The 20,000-nt window shown below is 47.5% G+C and overlaps 1 protein-coding gene across 2 annotated transcripts in view; it reads left to right on the top strand.

Annotated features, from left to right (window-relative positions):
- adgrl3.1 (adhesion G protein-coupled receptor L3.1) overlaps window positions 1–20,000 on the top strand; it is a 101,312-nt gene that overhangs the window by 30,366 nt on the left and 50,946 nt on the right. For both annotated transcript variants that reach the window (XM_076145677.1, XM_076145676.1), the window contains exons 4-5: window positions 2,107–2,320; window positions 16,899–17,008. In XM_076145677.1, the coding sequence (XP_076001792.1) occupies window positions 2,107–2,320; window positions 16,899–17,008 (324 nt within the window). The remainder of the gene's footprint in view (window positions 1–2,106; window positions 2,321–16,898; window positions 17,009–20,000) is intronic.

The following is a 20,000-nucleotide window of genomic DNA, read 5'->3' as shown; positions in this document are numbered from 1 at the left end:
TGTGTGTGTGTGTGTGTGTGTGTGTGTGTGTGTGTGTGTGTGTGTGTGTGTGTGTGTGTGTGTGAAGGGCAGTATTAAGTAGAGCCCAGGCAGAGTGTCATTGAGCTCATTCAGATTCTTTGCGGCATTCGTGTAACCATGACACGCCCGCAGCCAATGAGAGAGCCGAGCGGGTAAGGGAGGAAAGGACAGGGTTGCTATGGTTACCGTGACAGGAAGAGTAAGGAAGGTGGCGCCTTGGCTTTCTTCTCAGGGATGCTATAGGTCCGTGTTTAAAGCTCTGTGTGCATCTGTGCCCTTTTCTTTCTTATATATCGTTTTCTTTTATTTGTTTATTTGTTTTCTCCACACTCTTCGCTTCACTAAACGATGAAGAAGACAAACCTAATAAAATCCACATTACAAACAGCGACTTGGTGATATTGACAAAAACAACACAAAGTCCACGCTGAACCTCGGCAATCCATGGCTGATTGATTATCTATCGACCGCCGCAGCAATCTAAGAGACACCGCGGCAACCAGAAGCCCTGCGACTATCAGCTCCACTGCCACCAAGCTGATCAATATCACGATCAATATCACGACCGGTCCATACACATAGCGCTGTTGCCTGAACCGGACATCGTTTAGGAACCAAACGAGCTCGGGGGCGGACGCTCGGCAGCGTCGTTTCTCGTGTTGAAACCATGAAAACAAAATGAGAGCGTCGCCCGTCGGCCCCTCGCTCGACCTCCATCCTCCCTCCCCTCCCCCCACCTGCTGCCCCCCCTCTTCCCCCTCCTCACCTGCTGCCCCCCTCCCCCCCACCTGCTGCCCCCCCCTTCACCCGCCGGCCTCCATATCTACAGGAAGATTAAAGCCTGTGAAAGATCAAAGTTCACCCTGGTGACCTCGAGTAAAGAATCTATATGCTCTTTAGGTGCGGCTGGGGGGCTGCTGGTGTTTATGATGTAATCCATACTCCCCTCCCCCCCTTTATATATTCTGCTTACATAGTGAAACATAGAAACATGATCTCGCCTGAGCAAACATGATTTGAGCGTTCGGCGTCGACGAGCTCGACGCGGCCCGAGGCCTAACGGGGGTCGGATAGATCCTCCGCATCTCCTCCACATCGACAGCTGTTGATTCCAAATGAACGCCGCTATCCTGTAATCACAAAGCAATTAATCATCTGCGTGGGTTTAGTGTTTTGCGTGCATCCGCCCCCTTGCACATAATGCACTAACGCACAAACAAACATCAACACACACTCCTTTGTTCTTCCTCTGACGCCTCCGTTCCTCCCCGAGCCTCGACGCGAGCGCGGCACCGGCGGCGGCCGCTATAATACCTGCCGTCCTCGTGTGAAGGAGATTACAGAATCTGCTTAACCAGCTCCTTACGTCTCCTCAGATAGCGCGTTGTGTGCATTCTTTCCACCGGGAAATAAATGAGATGATTATACAAGATGTGCTCGACACGCTCGCCATTAAAGTCTGCGCCCTCTCAGGGTTCTCATCCATGCCACTAAAGCGCCGCGCTCTCCGTCTGAACCTCGCTCTTCTCGGCTCACCGGATATCTACAAGTGCGTGAGCTCAGAGGCGGTTTGAGGCGTTTGAATCCCGACGTGCACAGAAGAGATTTCTTTATTATTATTATATATATAAGATGTGCGACTGCTGTTGAATAAATAAAGTTAAAGCAGTAAATTATTTGGAATTCCAATCACATTTCCAGCCTTTGCAGCATTGTTGAATTATCAGCACGGGGCTAAACACACACAGACCTGGCTGAGCAATTAGCCTTTACAGTATCCCAGAGTGCAACAGTAATTACCGTCGGCCCATGACAGTGGACACGGCCTCACGGAGAAAAAAACTGAAAAAAGCTCTTTGACGCTTTTGTTTTTAAACAGCCAAGATAATTAGTCTGTATGACAAGAGAACAAATTAAGTTTGGTTTCAACACAAACTGCGCTTGTATAATTACCGTCTCCAGTGTGGACGCTTTAGAGACGGCCTGACTCAGACTGCACCGTATCAGCCGCCATTCTGTCTCCAGGGAAACCGTTATACCGTTATACTAACCTGTGTGTGTGTGTGTGTCTCTCTCTCTCTCCAGCCTCCAGCCGCGCTCCCATCCCCATGGCGGTGGTGCGCAGGGAGCTGTCGTGCGAGTCGTACCCCATCGAGCTGCGCTGCCCCGGCACCGACGTCATCATGATCGAGAGCGCCAACTACGGCCGAACAGACGACAAGATCTGCGACTCGGACCCGGCGCAGATGGAGAACACGCGATGCTACCTGCCAGACGCCTACAAGATCATGTCACTCAGGTGCGTGTGTGTGTGTGTGCGTGTGAGAACATGCTAACTGAAGGCGAGTGTGTGAGACCTTGAGACGCTGATGTATGTCTGACGCATTCTAAAAGTGCTTGATTCATGATTTAGAATGTTTACCCAGTGACAGAGTTTTGAGTTAGCCTAGTTTGTGTGCGATCTCAGAGGAAATAGGTCGACTCTATGTGTATTCTTACTCTGCGTATTAATTATATTGTCCTATGCGAGCCTGACTCATGCCGCAAAGACAAAACCTCAGCAGAAACACAAAGCAGGAACACTTTGAACTGCTCCACTTCTTTTGTGCAGAAGGAAAACACACCAGCAGCGACTCTCACAAACTCCCGCCATCCCCGTTATCCCGCGCTAATCTAACGTCCCGCGTGATTCAGACTTTGCCGCAGTTTCCTAAGTTGACATCGAGGAGCAGCGAAAATGGAAATCCGAACGAGCGGCGTAGCTGTCGGGTTCACTCCAATCCTGGTGAGGGGAAACTTAGAAGAACGCGGCGGCGCTGACTCCTTAAACGCATCACGGTTGAAAGGAGACACTTTGTATCGTCTCCTTTCGCCCTAAATACGATGCTGGTAAAGCTGGCGAGCATCTTCTTTTTTAAAGCGACAGAGAATCGAACCATTTTTAGGATTAACCGACAGAAATTTTGTCCGCAGCACCGAAAAACTGTCAAGTAACGGAAGTTGGTGCCGAGCGGCTTGGCCCGGCGGCGGCGGCGGCGATGATTCAAGAAGCAGATTTATTGAGTTAACTGAAAACTCGATGGTATGCTAAGGTTATATGCAGCAGCGGCAGAGGATCATTAATCATGGAGAACGGACAGGAGAAGAAATCCCTCCGAAAAAAGTGTTTGAGCTTTTCAGAAAGAGCGAAATAAATCGGTGCAGATGCCAGAGTGAGACTGAGTTTGGGTCAAACCAATGGAAACCCCCCGCGGGGGATGGAGAAGGTATCCAAGGACAGTTAGGATCAACTAACCCCGCTCGAATCTCAAATATCCCCCCCCTCGCCCCCTCCTGCCCTCGCTGTTGTGATCGAGACTCTACCAAGTTAATCAGAGGTGTAAGGATCCAGTCAGGGTAGAAGACATATTGGCGCACAAACCCAGACCCAGTGGCAAGAGCGCGTAACTCGACCCATCTAGTCTGTGCTTGTTTCCTCCCACAGTCCAGAGACTCCAGTGGCTGAATTCGAATACTCCAGATTGCTTATGGGAGTGAATGGTTTCTCCTGTGTGAGTGTGTGTGTGTGTGTGTGTTTGTGTGTGAGCCCTTTGACTGGTGTGCCCTGCCTGTCACCACAGTGAACGCTTGGATTGGCGCCAGCAGGAGCGCGTTTTCGTATGAGAAAGTCTTTCAAAAATCAATTTTCACAAGTATTACTTATTGTTTCATATTCAGGCGTGGATAAGAAAAAAGGAAAAAGGCGCTGAATGGGAATACTTTCAGAGAGGAAATGAACTCTTCCTCTCAGGGACACGATGAGTCACCGGCACCGTCGAGTTTCAAGTTCACCTCCTCGGGAGAAGTTGTTGGTCTGTCTGTTTTTTCCGGCTGGTTATGAGAGCGAGTATGACACCTCTGAGAGCCCTAAACACAGCAGCACAAAGCTTTTTAAAAAGTTTGTTTTGGCAAATGTGGTCACGAGAAGAGACGGAGACGGAATGCGGCGGAGCAAACGGGAAGGAAGGCGACAGGCTGACTAACACTCAGCAACGTGACCGTCACTCTCACTGTGGTTACTGCTAAAGATGTCCTCTCCTTCATGTCCCCTCTCTCTCTCTCTCACTCTCTCTCTCTCTCTCTCTCTCTCTGTCTCTCACTCTCACTCTCACTCTCACTCTCACTCTCACTCTCACTCTCACTCTCTCTGTCTCTCTGTGTCTCTCTGTGTCTCTGTCTCTCTCACTCTCTCTCCCACTCTGTCTCTCTCACTCTCACTCTCTCTCTCTCTCTCTCTCTCTCTCTCTCTCACTCTCACTCTCACTCTCACTCTCTCTCTCTCTCTCTCTCTCTCTCTCCCTCTCCCTCTCTCCCTCTCCCTCCCTGTCCTCCGTCCATCTAACCACCTGTCTGCGTCACGTCGCCGCCTCCTGTGCGATTGCTTTGGTCTGCCTCCGTCCCTCCACTCGCTCTGGCAGCTGCAGCTCATGTGGCCACTTTCCTACGGCCCTCACCATCTATAATTTATACACATCCGCATGCAGGCACGGACACACACACACACACACACACACACACACACACACACACACACACAAACACCGACATTACACAGGCGTCATGCAGCACACGCTCCCTTCACTGCCCAGGGGCTACAGCAGACTTTTAAGTTCCAATTAGCAGAGCTAGAGGCCAAACCTCATCTTGAGAATCCTCTGTGGAGGTGACTCAGACCAGAAACAAGTATTTAGCTAAGACACGTATATAAATATATATATATCAGGGTGCGTGTGAGTGTGTGTGTGTGTGTGTGTGTGTGTTTTAGAAGCGGAAGAAGTGTGAAACATTTTGCACGCCTGTGTTCACTTCATCCACACCGGAGTGTTTGGACCGTTAGATGTTGAAAGTTGCATTGGGACATTTGCACAGATCGCAGTTTGTCTCTTTCTCTGTGCGTGTGTTTGTGTGTGTGTGTGTCTCCATGTCCATAATCACACGTCCAGCTTCTCTGTCAGTCCGTTTCAGGCTGTCTGCTCTCCACTCTCTCATTCCCTCTACGTCTGTATCGTCTCTTGCTTTCATGCCGGCTCAGGGCTCAACTGAATGATAAAATCAGAGCATGTTCGCCTGCCCAGTGTTTCCTCAGTATCACATTCTGCCTTTGTTCTCCTCTCAACCACACTCCAAGGCCAGCCTGTGTGTGTGTCTCTGTGTGTGTGTGTGTGTGTGTGTGTGTGTGTTTGCACGTGCGCGTCCGTGCCTCCTCTCTGTCTTTGTGCGAGCGTGCGTATGTTTGCCTGCGCCTCCATACCGCATAATTGGTCTTGATATCAAAGCCTCATATCTCCAGAGGGTCTCACAAGGCTTCTCAGGCAACCTAGAGAGGACCTGATATCGCTGCCTTTCCCAGATTATCTCCCCACTGGGATACACTGGGTTGAAGGGGAAATGAAGCCGTGGCCATGAAAGTTACGCTTAATCTGTTTTAGCGATATACTGGCCTCAGTTCAACAACTCACTCAGTTTTATCAGTTTTTTGTGGAGAGGATCCTCGACATGGAAGAAGGCCGCCGGGCGCTCGGGAGTTTTAAGATCCGCTTTCCGCTTTCATTTGTGTAACTTTTTGCTCGTATGTGTAGAATACGGACTCACAATGCAAATAAGAGCCGTTTTTTTAAAATCGTGCCGAAGTCAAATTCCGGGGCTTAGCGGTGCAAGTTCACTTCAGTGTCAGGAAGTACAAAGACGGCGTCAGGGCTAAATGCAAAAAAATCCAATACAGTTCTAAGGTTTGTGATGAAGAAAAGGTTGAGAAACCTTCACACGCAGCACAGCCTTCCTTCGCTCTGGATGCTTTATGAAAACGTCAAGTATTTTCCGATGAATTAACAACGAGGCTGTACAATAGAGGAGGTGAAAGGGGGCGAGCGAGAAACTCTCCACCGCCCTCTCTCTCTCGCTCTCTCTCTTTTCCAGATCGAAAATGATGAAACATTTACGGAAACGAGTCCGAGATACGAGTTTCTCACCCGATGACGGCGAGCTGATGTCGTGTTTAAGGGGGAAAGTTGGAGGAATTCACCGCTGGCAGATGAATGTGGAGGAGCGGACGATCGTTCCATTTGAAAATGACGGAACGGTCGGCCCGAGTTACAGCGACTCTGTACACACACACACGCGCGCACACACACACACACACACACACACACACACACACACACACACACACACACACACAGATAAGAGTGTGTGTGTGGACTCTATGTTAGAAAACGACTCCTTGTGAAGGATTTTCCCCCTGAGAGCTCCGTGTTGCTCACCACCTCCTCACCTTGCTCGCCCTTCTCCTCTCCTCTTCTCTCTCTTTCTCGCTCTCTCTCCCTCTCTCTCTCTCGCCCTCTCGCCCTCTCAGCACAAAAGACGAGAGAGACACGAGCAGGGAGTTGTTCCCTCCTCTCCCACAGAAATCCAGGGATAAATAACATCGTTCATCATTCCTCATTCTTCCACCTGTCACCTTTCCCTCGCTCTCTCCCACCTTCATCCCTCCATTCCTAGCTTTTCCTTCGCCCCCTTCTCGCTTTCCACAAATTGCCTCTCACCCCGCCCCCCCCGCCGCCCCCACGCACACTTCTCACTTTTCCCTTAACCCCCCCCGCCATCTGCCTGGGGTTTTCATCAGCCCCTTTTCCTGTTTTTCTGTTCTCTTGGCTCTCTCTTTTTGATGGGAGAGGTGGGAGTGTCGCTCAGGGTGCAGAGATTTCCCAGTCTGGGCCAAAATGTTCCCGGAATGAAAGCTGGAGGGACAAACCTTTAGCCTTTAGCGGCCCCAATGGCGGAGACAGGTGCACCGTCTCTGTAAACACACACACACACACACACACACACACACACACACACACACACACACACACACACTGACTTCTTCACCTTCTCTCCAGAGTGTGAGTGTGTGTGTGTGTGAAGAGACTCTCACCAGCTCCAAGCTCGCTCGACGTGTGAGAGACACACTTCCTCCGACTTCAAAGCCTGGTGTGTGTACGCCTGCTGAGCGTGCACACTTGTGAAAGTGCTCGCGTACAGTTGTAGTCCAGACCCCTGCGTGTGTGTGCGTGTGTGCGTGTGTGTGTGTGCACGCGCGCTTTTGAACTTTTTCTGGCTGCAGACTGTAAAGAATCCTCTGAAGTTCTTTTCCTTTCTGAATTATAGAAAACCACTTGAATCAACGTCTGCAATCTAGGACTGAATAACCGGCGACTCTGCCGCCGTGTCTGCCACTTCTTCTTTTTTTTCTCCGCGTTCATCGTAGCCCGAGGAGAAGAAGAAGAAGAGAGGAAAAGAAAGACAAATCTATGATGAGACAGACAGACAGATGGATAATCGAAGGCTGGAAAGCTCAGACTGCTCGTCCATTTCTGATCCTTATCCCACTTCAATGGCACACTAATTGCAAAAAATCATGGAAATCATGAAAATCATTTAAATATTTTGATTGACTAACGTTGTGGCTAGTGTGTTAGTGTGTGTGTGTGTGTGTGTGTGTGTGTGTGTGTGTGTGTGTGTGTGTGTGTGTGCGTGTGCGTGTGTTGCAGAGTTCTACTCATCGGGATATAAACGATGATCTTCATTATTCTATCTTTCCGTCTGTCTCCATCCTTCACTGTCCTTCCCCCTGAATGAGGTCATATCTGGAAATGTCCTACTTCGTGTGTGTGTGCGCGCACTTGTGGGTGTGTGCGTGGGTACGTTTGTGCGCATGCGTGAGTGTGCTGCCACCCATCTGTATCGTCACCACAGTTACAGGAGATGCCCTGCAGCACCCCGGGGGCCTAACTGTCACCCTTGCTCAGTGCGGTAATTAGGGCCCACACACATGCATATGTACACACACACACACACACACACAGACACACACACACACACACACACACACACACACACACACACACACACAGAAAGTTTCCCTCAAATATATGACAGTGATGAACACAAATGTCTTCTTCATTTTTTATCGCCTCTTCACGTGATATTATTATCCTCTCTGCTTATAGGCGCCACATCCCGTCTATATCACACACACACACACACACACCCTTACTAACAGCTGTGCCGCTCTCCCCAAAACTCTGCATTCTCACCTGTCAGTCACCGCCGACTGACCCTGTCCTACTGTCATCGCTGCCGTGGTAACCTTAGTTGTTATGCTTCGCAAAGCTCTCTCTCCCTCTCTCTCTCTCTCTCTCTCTCTCTCTCTCTCTCTCTCTCTCTCTCTCTCTCTCTCTCTCTCTTTCTCTCCCTCCCAAACACACACGGTCTGACACATGCAGGGGACAGGCCTGTGAGTCACACCGTGTACACAGCGTCTGACTTGCTGACAGACATGATACTTTGACATTGACATCTTGACTGCAAAACCAGACCAGGACACAACCCACACACACACACAGAGACACACACAGACACACACAGACACACACACAGACACACACACACAGACACACACACAGACACACACACACAGACACACACACACACACACACACATTTCTCAGGTCATCTTAAAAATAAAGCCTGGCTGACTAAATCCTCCTCTGCGGCGTCTCGCTGTGTGTGACGCTGTTGTTCCCTCACACGCTCCTCTGCTTCCCGCCGCAGTCACAGCTGTCTGTGGGACGTCTCGTCTCCTCTCGTCTCGTCTCATAGTTTCTTGGAGCGGATTCCAAGGTTTCTGGGTTGTTGTTTTTCTGGCGCTTAGGTTACATGGCGACGTGGAGAGAGAGGTGTCACGTAGAGAGACAGACAGGCAGACAGACGCGCGCCCACACGCAGGAACGTTGCTGGGTGGAGGCAGGATGGAAGTCTCCCCGAGTGTATCCTGGAATCGGACGACGTGGAGGTTGCCATGGTTACCGCTCGGTTAAAAAAAGGAGGCGAGGAAGAGGAGGAGGAGGAGGAGAAGGAGGAGAGATAGCGGCGCTCGTACTTGGCTGTCAGCCTTCCTGCCTGCGAGATGGAGGATGAAGCGTATTTACCCGTGTACGTCTGTGTACCCGCAGACGTATTAACAAGTACTCTCTCAAATACTACGCCTCATTATTTTCCAGTTTGTGTTTACCCTCCTTTCATTCCCACCTGCCGTTATTATAAACGAGCCGCGGCAAAGTCGTATCGCGCTCTTCCTCTCCCCCGCCCCCTCCTCTCTGCCACAAAACGCAATTACGTACCGGCGTCCCGCCAAACTTCCCCACCGCACTTCCTGTGTCGAGGCTTTCATCCGGCGCCTGCGTGTCACCTTTAAGGGCCTCGCAGGCGTCTGGAACGTAACGCCTTGTTTGCGTGCGGGTTAGTTCAGAGACAAAGTGACTAGAGCTCTTCCTCATTACGCAGGAAGATAGTTTGCGTTTATGTTTACGTACAACACCGTCGCATAAAGAAGCCTTCAAGTTCAACCAAATAGACGTTGAGGATTTACAAAGTACGGCAGACTCTTGTAGTATCATCATCTTCATCATCAGGAACACAACAATAATCCAACATGCAGGCCTGTGCGTGTGTGTGTGTGTGTGTGTGTGTGTCAGGAGTAACGGGAGATCCGACGCTTTTGACAGCAGCTACACGGTGCCCATACAGTATTCATGCTATAGACTCTATATATATTACATGCGGGAATGTCAGAAGTGATTGCGGCGCTCCGGCAGGACGGCGGAGAGAGACGGACGTGAGTGACGTCGTGCGGAGGAACATTAATAACGTGACACATTTCAAAGCTTTCTCCCAGCAGAGGAAGCAGCATTATTCTACCTGCGCCCCGTCTGACAGGCTGCTGGAGAGCTGACAGGAACGCATTCAGGGACCACAGAGTCGGCGGCGTGTTCATGCCTGTGTTTGTGTGTATATATGTCTGTGTGTGTGTGTGTGTGTGTGTGTGGTGGGAGACGTGCGAGACAGAGAGAGAGAGAGAGAGAGAAAAAGAGAGAGAGAGAGAGAGATCTGTCTTTTCTTTATGAGTGTGGCATGGCAGCGCTGGCACAGGATGGGATGCGTCTGCTTTCGCTATATCCCACGGTACACACAGACAGACACCCGCCCACACACACACACACATACACACACACACACACACACACACACACACACACACACAAACTCTTCTTTCTATCTCTGTCAATCGCTATTCCGCTATATTGTCTATCGCCCCTCAATTTACTTACTGGATCGCCGTTCAAACAGCCTCCCCCCTCTCCCCCCCCTCTCCCCCCCACCCCTCTTTTCTTCTTCTATTCCAAGAGCGTTCCCATCACTCCATTTTGTCCAGCGTCAAACAGCTCCGGACGCGTGTGTGTAACCGCATCACGGCAGCTAATAAAAGCCGAAACAAGGCCAATAGCGATGGAGTCTCATAGCATGTGCTTAATGTGTGTGCATGTGAGTGTGTGAGAGAGAGAGAGAGAGAAAGGATGGTCAATATGTGTGTGTGTGTGAGAGGATAGTCAGCCGATAGCTTTCTGTCCTCTACTAAAAACACCGTCAGATGGACATAAAGGCCCCTGATAAAATTATTGTGCACCAACTTTATTTTGCCCGTCTCGTCTTTCCAGAATCCATTACAAGCTTATCAAATCAATTAAAGTCCATTTTGCGACTTGAGGAATCTTGCAAGGCTTTATATAAAACAGGTTCTTATTCATTACACGCTGGTGGATAATTGTGACTAATATAACCAGGTTTGTAGTGGCGTTATCCAGCAACGATTCCTGTCAAGTCGAAGTTTAAAGGCAGCGTTAATGCTTTCAAAATCCAGGCTGAAGGTGTTCATAGATCCGTATTGAATTCCAAGCAAATGGAATAACAGGAAGTGAGTAATGGAAGCAGCGGCAAAAATACTAGAGAAATACATTATGTTGCATTTAAGGCTCTTTAATTTTAAGCTTCTTCTTCTCTGTTATGTTTTTGAGATTTGCCAAAGCTGGAGAATAGCTCTTATCTTTATTGTGAGCCACATTCTGAGCCGGGGAATGATTTTGACGTTCCGGAGTGGGAACATGCAGGGGTTTTACTCACACCAGCCTCCTGTGAGAGCGAAAGGAAGGGACGGGGGAAAGTAAGATGGTAACATTTCTGCGCAGCACACGTCCATATGGCAGGTTCAGCCCATTGCACAGCACGCAGAGCGCCGCCACCGCCGCGCCGCCACGTCGCTCGGTATTCCAACCCGCCGACGCTCCCTCTGCTGTGCACAGTCGCCGAGAAGATGCTCGGCGGAGCAGCTGTGTAGTTTCTTGTTGCGAAACACATCTGGAATGATAAGTGGGCGTGTTAGGGATTTGCACAGAACGCTGGAGAGGATTCTGCCTTGTTTACAACGTTCCTGACAGCAATCTTGGCTTTTTTTTTGGTCTTTTCCTGTTTGTTAATGCAGTCCATCCCCAGTATCACCCCCAGGATATATTACAGCTTATCCAGCCCAGCATTCCTGCACAGTTCAACTCGATATGGAACCTCCGATTTGTTTGTCCGCCGTCTCTTTATTTACTTTTGTTCGTTTATGTGACTCTCTAACGACATACAATCAGGCCGGAGGCTCGGCTGCTCCATTCTATATTTGTTTTTTGGACGGTTCAGGCAGTATTTGAAGCTATTTGTGTAGCTGCTAATAGTGGTAGTAGAATGGACTAAAGGCATAGATCAAATGGCCCTGTCGGATTTAATAAAGTGTAAACTTAAACTGAACTTCCCTCGCTCTATAGTCAAAGTAGGAGACAAGATAATACATGAAAAGTTTTTCCGGGGCAACTTGACTCCAGCATGTGCGGTAATGCCTCCTGTAAAGTGTGCCATAACAACAAGCTCATAAGTTCATTACTGTCACACTGTGCGAGATGGGAGTCTTTGACTTTATGATATGGAGATGATGAATGCCAGACTGTGAGTTCAGATGAGATGAGGTGGGAGGAGGAGGAGGAGGAGGAGAAGGAGAAGGAGGAGAACTATTCCAGGCAGGAACGCTGGAAATGGAACAAAGTGTGATTATTCCGATGTTTGAGCCTGTGTTGCGCAAACGTCACATTCCTGTTGTGTGATTTTCTAAACACGGTTAGAGCAGGAGACAAATCGTCAAACCCCAGATTTCATGGAATTTCCATTGCAATCCTCATGTGAATTTTGACATTCCGATCCAAATCCAAATCCGACTCCGTCTCAGAATGACAGTCAATGGAAACAACAATGTAAATACATAACTAGCTAACTAAGATGTATCGAACTGGACTCTACAGTTAATTGCAATGATTTAAGACGGAGCCTGGAATGTTTGTATTAGGCCTGCAAATTTTCCTTAATGGATAGTTGGGCCTCTTTAATGTTTAATAATGGATTAATCGTTAACGCTTCCTGAGGACGGCGCTGGCTGTTATATTCTGATCATACTATTGCTTAAACAGCCGGTAAGTGGAACAGAAAAAGCATTAAAATTGCTCTCGTTCCCTGACAAAATACAGAATGTGTGTGTGTGTGTAGGTTTTTTTTATTTTGCTAGTTTTATTTTTGAATATTGTGAATATTCAAAAATCTACCCCTCTGTACTGCAAGTGTCAATCTGAAAAACTACCTCCATTAAATCAATATTTTAACTTAAACAAACTAACTTTAGGCTTCTCGGCTCAATCAAATGTTAAAAATAACTCAAAAACAAATAAATATTGCCGTGAATTCATCATTAATCCATGTCTTCAACACCTCGACACAAGCATGTTGCAGACGTGTGTGTGTGGGTGTGTGTGTGTGTGTGTGTGTGTGTGTTTGTTCTTGTGTCTTTATTATGTTCACACAGAATTTGAGGTGACTCAGACGGTGTTGTGGAGCGGTTTGACTTCATGTGAAAACTCAGAAAGCGCACCAAAGGAACGCGCCGAGGCTGTGTGTGTGTGTGTGTGTGTGTGTGTGTGTGTGTGTGTGTGTGTGTGTGTGTCACTCACTCTCAGACACCTCTTTCAACTCAGGAGGATTAGTTCCCAGCTCTCACTCGCTCTGTAATTATATAGTTCTTCAGCACATCTGCACTCGAGCACACACACACACACACACACACATACACAACCAGACTCGCACACAGACCCACAAATATTTATCCAGTGTAGCATCTGCTCACAGACACACGCGTGCGCTCACACTTAATATGCATGCACGCAAACACACACATGCTCCATCAGCCAGCGCCAGACTCATCAAATCATCAGTCAGTCAGATGTGTTTGTCTGAGTGAGGGGAGGTCTGCCAAACAAAGTGGAGAACATCAGAGACAATAACAACAGCAGCACACAATCGCTGCTTCCTCTTTTCCTGCCTGTCACAGCTTGGCTTTGGTATCTAAGAGTGGTGTGCGCACGTGTGCTTGTGTGCGCGTGTGTGTGTGTGGTTGGTGTGTGTGTGGTGTGAGTATGTGTTGCTTGTCGCAGGGAAGAAAGCCAGCCGGCCACTGCCTTGTTTTGATGTGGTCATGCTAATTAAAAAAAGTGAGCTTTTCAGCCAACACCGAGAAAGCACACACACACACACACACACACACACACACACACACACACACACAGGGAAATTCGGCATTTTAGGAAGTGAAGAAAGCGCCAGAGTGGTAAGGTGTGTGTGTGTGTGTGTGTCTGTGTGTCTGTGTGTCTGGGTGTGTGTGTGTGTGTGTTCTGCATTTAGAATTCATAGCGGGTCAGTTTTTTTTTTCTTTGTGTTTTTTATTGCTGATGTTTTTGTGCTGTTTTTGTTTGTGTGACAGTTCTGGATAAACAGAGGGAAGAGAGAGAGCGAGAGAGAGAGAGAGAGAGAGAGAGAGAGAGAGAGAGAGAGGTAGAGGTTCTGGGGGGACATGAGGAGGTCAGACTCAGACTCTCACGGCTCAGACATCGCGGTGACGTCAGCTAAGGCTTTTACTAAGGACGGAGGGATTGAGGGAGAATAGATGGAGGCTGGTAGACGGCACCCTGGGGGTGTGTGTGTGTGGGGGGGGGGGGGGTGGCAGGGATGAAAAAGATATTAAGGAGACTGAGAGAGAGAGAGAGAGAGCGAGAGAGACAAGCAATAAGAGGGCGAGCACATGCGTATATAGCCGGGTGCGACTTCAGAAACCGCAGCTAAATGGGTTTAAAGACAGATAAACAGACGGGGGGCAGAATGAGAAATAAAGGAGGAGGAAGGCAGAGGAATAACTCCTCTGTGGGAGGGATGAAGACAAAGGCTGAGGGAGAGAAATTGGTTTATTATCTTGGCTTAGAGAGAGTGTGGACGGAGAGAAAAAAGAGAAGGCAGAAAAAGAGAGATAGAGAGGGAAAGAGAGAGTGATGGCAGAGAGATAGAGAGAGAGAGAAAGAGAGAGATTATGTCAAATCTTTGCACTATAGCCTCTATTTAAAGTACCAGTCAATAACCTTCACTGCTTTATGACTCAGCGGTGGAAGCGACTTCAATCTGGCTCCCTTTCCTTTCTTTCTTTTTTTTTTTTTTTTTGCAGTATCATAAAGTAGAAGTAAACACTCTCACACACACACACACACACACACACACACACACACACACACACACACACACACACACACACACACACACACACAAACACACACACACACACACAGCCAGTATGAAACCCTCTGTTTCCTTCACACACGCTCGTCTCCGTGTTCCCTCGCTGTTTTTAAGTCGTTTGCGTCTTTCTCTTTGTGACTTTTTGATGTGTTTTTGCTTTCACTGCCAGGTTCCATTTGCATCTGTGTGAGTGCGTGTGGGTGTGTGGGTGTATGGGTGTGTGTTGGTGCATATTTAAAATCCTTCCCTTTTATTATTTACTGGCAGATTGTGAGATTCTTCCTTTTAAGGAGGTATGAATCGATATACTTGATTAAGATGAAATATTAATAACGTTGCATCAGCAGTAACACCAGACCTCACTGAGGATCAACACACACCCCTGCAGCTCTGCGCACCTCATCTCAAACGATTGCTCTGATGTTGCGTTTGGCTCATTAGCTAGACTGGGAGTAGCCTTCACTGAAACTCTGAGTTAGAGCAAAAGCAACAATCACGACTTTTGTAGTGAAGGAGTTGAGAAATCGCAAGTGGAGTTACCTGCAAATGTGTGAAGATAAGTTAACATCTTGCAAGTTAAAGGGGAATCGCAGACACCAAAGCAGAGATGAAGGTGTGACTGGGAATTTATCAGGTGGGCTTAAACAAAACCCCCATGGAGGATGCTCGTGTTGCTCTGTGTCTGCTGGACATGCTGGGTAGCCTGATGTCTGACGGCTTAATAAGCAGATTGTATCTCAGACCGTTATTTCCTTCAAAAGGATCACTTGTGAATGGGACAGCGGTGTCCCAGTGTCTCCAGCGTGATGACATCACCGTTTTTTTTTTGGGACTTCGCACTCTGATATACTGTTTTGCCCGCCCGCGTCGCGAAAAGTAAAGCTGTGGTGCTGTGACAGTGGTGTCCACGAGTTGCACTGATGACAGGTGACCGATGATGAAGGCACCGGGGCAAGAAATTAAAAAGCACGGAGGCGAGAAAACGAGAGGAGGGAGAGAGGAGGGAAAGCTGGCGGGTATTGTTATTAGAATGTGACAGATATTGAGACACATCGAGTTTTCAACCTTTTAAACTCACATAACATTTAACTTGAACGCACACTTAATGGGCGGCCATGGACGGCAACGCATACGTTCACAATACGCGAATGTCTGTGACCTATATTACTTCTGTGTGGTAAACGTGGGAAATTAAATTAGCTCTCATGCATATTTCATTGTACAAATTATTTAATGGTACTGTAGGAAAAAGGACATGAGGGGGTTGGCCCAGTCATTAATAACAAACCTCAGTGGGAGAATCTGAGGTTTTTTTAAATGTAAATGTCGGATGTCTGACAGGTGAGGAGGATAGGACAGGAGGGAGAGAGAGAGGGAGAGAGAGAGAGCGAGCGAGTGTGAGAGAGAGAGAGAGCGAGCGCCGTGGCACTAAATGAAAGACATATTCAGATGAGAAGAGAAATTGCTCATCAGGCGTCTGGAAATAGGCCTCGTCTTCTCCTGAGCGCTTTGTTCTCTCCACACTTTATTTCGATAATGCGTTAAAACCGCCAAGTGCAGCAGAGATAAAGTGGCACTTTTGTGCGGGCCAGCGTTTTATGTTATTACACCTATCTGTCACGATAACTTATGAGCCGCAGAAGCTCCCCAACAAATCATCTTCGCTTATGAAGAGCCGGGGGTTGGTGTGTTTAATTACACACAGCGAGTATATGAATGTCATATATGCATTTTTATGCCCGCGCTCGCTCTCTCTCACTCTCTCTCCCTCTCTCCCTCCCTCCCTCCCTCTCTCCTCCTCCTCTCACATAAACATACATGGTGTGTCGCTTATCAAATCCTATGTTAATAACAGTGAGAATACTTACCTTTTGTGTGTCAGAGGAGAGAGGCCCCGTGATAATTAGACTTAATTATCCTGAGTCTATGGAAAAATACTCTTAAAGCCAGAGGTGGCTGTCCTTAGGGCTCTGCAGACACACACACACACACACACGCACACAAATGAGTGCGCACACATGCACCAGAAGTGTCCTTGAGCACAAGCTCCTCAGCTGCCATTATGTACAACCTTGTGCCAGAGTGAACTGATTGTGTGAGTGTTATTTTAACTCCAGGTGCGCTAGTAAAGAGAAATGTACAATCTTCTCTCTGGTAAAGTCTCTCTCTGGAGTCCTTTACCACCAGTGACCCTTATGTATCTGAGCTTACCTTGCATGTTCTGTGATGTGATTGTGTGGTCATTGTTTGCGTATTTGTGAGGGCTGTGTTAACATGTATTTCCTTGTCTTCCTCCCCTCTTTCTCCCTGTGTAGGTGCAACAACCGTACCCAGTGTGCAGTCGTGGCCGGGCCTGACGTCTTCCCTGACCCCTGCCCCGGCACATACAAATACCTGGAGGTCCAGTACGAGTGTGTACCATATAGTAAGTACTCATTGGTCTTTCATTTTGATGGAGGTACAACGAGTCACACACAGTACAGGAACACACACTGACTTCTTTTTAAAGTAGATCTGTGTTTGATGCGTACTTACACCAGGTTGTGAACGGATTACAACATGCAGTGTGTATCTGAAATGCAGTGTGACATCAGTAATGTGGGCCCCCTGGCGTGTTCGTACAGAAAGCAATGCTGACATTAAATCTCAGCAGGGAAAGTGAGAAGGAGCAGAAGGAAGGATGTGCTCAAACGGTGACAGATGGCTGTATGACCTTTGACCTTGCGATAACACACAGGAAGGTCATATCCACTCGGGTGAAACGTTGACGGAACGCTGTAAGAAAATATCCTGAAAATTCCAGAGCGGAGGCCACGGATCGTCGCATAACTTAACGAGGCTTCAGTTGGAGACTTTGGGAGGATTAAATACTTCCTTGGTGTTTATTTCGCCGTTATTTGTTCTCCGGCGTTTAATTATTGTCCAGAGTTAATGACTTAATCGCAATCTCTGTGTATGTTTTTTGCGAAAAGCGTCGGGGTCCAAGATAATTTCCCCCGAGCGCTGCGGCTTCTCGCTGCTTATTTTTCGATCACAATAGGCATTAAAACTCTTTTTTTTGTTCACATGGCAGCACGACAATCAGAATTTACAAGTCTTGATTGCTCTTTACAAAAAGCCAAACAACATTTATTTTTTTAAAGTATTTAATTTTTTTTAAATGGATTGAGAAAGTCTTCAAATTGTTCATATTTACTTTTGTAAGTTTGTCATGCTGCCATTTCCGCTGGATTTCTGTTATTATCGTCATCAAGGTTGCGCATAATTAATCCAAAGCAGCAACCTTGTTTCATTGATGTCGTCTAACTTCATTCGCTTGTGTAATTTCCGGGGTTTTTCTTTTGCGTGGTGCACTTCTTTCATTATCTGTATTTCACCGTCTCCAACCCTCCATTTCCATGACCTTGACAATACTGTATCTGTAGCCTTTGTAAATGTCCAGAACCATACAAAATAACTGTGGGGTTCTAAAATGGAGGTTTTTAAAGCATTTATTCCGTAACCAAAGACTTTATATGAAGTCTTATACACGTGCGGTACACTCCATCACGCATGTCACTGTGGTGTAACAGCTTGATTGTGTAACGCTGACATGCAGCCAGACTTAGAGATGCTTAAATTCCAAATCCAATTTTTATGAAAAAAATAAAAATTTGGAAAATAGTTTGAAAAAAGAAAAACAATTTTTTCCGTCAAGATTAATTATTTTTACCTTTAAAAAAAAAAGACAGAGGGGAAAAAAAGATCATTAAGCTGTGATGTTTTCATATGACATTTATTAATACTAGCACTCACTTTCAACTTTTGCCTAATCTTTGGTAAAGTACTGCCGAAATGGGCGACTCTTAGCGCGGTCTGAGTGTGTAGCCTTGGCACCGCGGTCCACACAGACGGCCAAGGTGATCTCCCACACTGAAGCATTCAATTATGTGCGGCTAAACAGCTCTTGCCTGGCGTCTAGAATGACCAGCAGATTAAATAATAGGACTATCAGAGCCCTCTCTGGAGCAGATGGAAACACAACCTGATACCTGCTTAATGCTCGCCAAGAACACACACACACACCCACACACCCACACACACGCATGCATTCACTCACACGCGCGCACACAAGCTCAGAGTGTGTTTTTGCACCATGTCTGAACGTTCTGTAAGTCTTTAACTTTGCCTGTTGTGCCTATTTGGTGACTTTGCCGTCGTAAAGTACAGTTGCTTAGGAACCACGGGACGCGCGGGAAGACGGGCCGCGTGCTGATCTGATAAACAGCGGGCACGTCGGGGTAACGTTTCCCCCCCTCCAAAATAGACAGCATCTGAAACCAAAGTCATTAGAGAGCTCGGCTAACAGAGGGAGGGAGAGAGGAGAAGAAGAAGAAGAGGAGGAGGAGAGAGAGAAAGAGAGAGAGAGCATTAGTACATAGCCGTTTCCGTGTTCTGACTAAGTGTTCAGGCTGGATCAGGTAGCATGGCGATACACTAACAGGCTCCTGGGGGTGTGTTTAACCATGAGAGATGTTCCACCATGTTCCAGAGAAAAATATTCTGTAAAAAGATGAGACAAGTATTCACGAATCAGAACTATTTTACATCGTATCTGTCCTCATATTCCTCCAGCGACACTTTGCATCCTTCCGACATCGATTCTCTCTGAAAAGTGTAAAAAAAACAAAAAAGAAAGAAAGAAAATGTCTTAACTTTAGAAGAAGATTGTCGTTGAGTGACATCCGGGTTGCCGGAGATCCGGACGAATCTACGATCAGAGTTGACACTGTAAATCAATTCTGTCAGCGTCTTTGTCGTAAAAGATGCATTTAGCGAGATGCTAAGCAGAGAGATATCCTCAAAATGTTGCAATAAATCAAGCAGGATCAATAAGGGAGACGTGTGTGGGAAACATCTGACGTCACTTATCCCCACGAGATGGTCAACAAATGTGAGCGTGCCTGTGCGTGTGTGTGTGTGTGTGTGTGTGTGTGGGAGCCAGGCTGGATTGAAGTGTGGTGCTACAAACACACGGCGGCAGGTGCGACTAACCCGCCGCTAACACGGAATCAGATACGGAAATAAAAGCAGATGTGGAAATAAAATGTGATGTGTGTTTGATATGAGCTGACTCACATGCCACCTGCACCCGCACCTGCCATTGCCCTTGACCCAGGCACTTGACTGCACACACTGAGGCTGCCACCTGCTCCTAATAAAGGCAGAGGTGAGATTTCCCCCACTGAGACAATAAAGCGTAACTTAACCTTAAGGCTTAATCCCGCATGTGAAAGATGTCATGATTTTTGCCGCGCAGGCCCAAACCGCAGCCAGTTTTGCGATTCTTCTTCTACACCTTTAAATTCCCAGCAAAGTCAGGGCCACTTTGAAGACGCTTCAGAAACCGCCAACTTGTGTAATTTCTCCTCTTTCCC

This window comes from Genypterus blacodes, unplaced genomic scaffold, assembly GCF_046128005.1.
Source record: "Genypterus blacodes isolate CSIRO-AG114 ecotype Tasmania unplaced genomic scaffold, CSIRO-AGI_Gbla_v1 ptg000030l_1, whole genome shotgun sequence".
Taxonomy (NCBI): domain Eukaryota; kingdom Metazoa; phylum Chordata; class Actinopteri; order Ophidiiformes; family Ophidiidae; genus Genypterus; species Genypterus blacodes.
The sequence above is the reverse complement of the archived record's forward strand: the minus strand, read 5'-3'. Positions and strand labels throughout refer to the sequence as shown.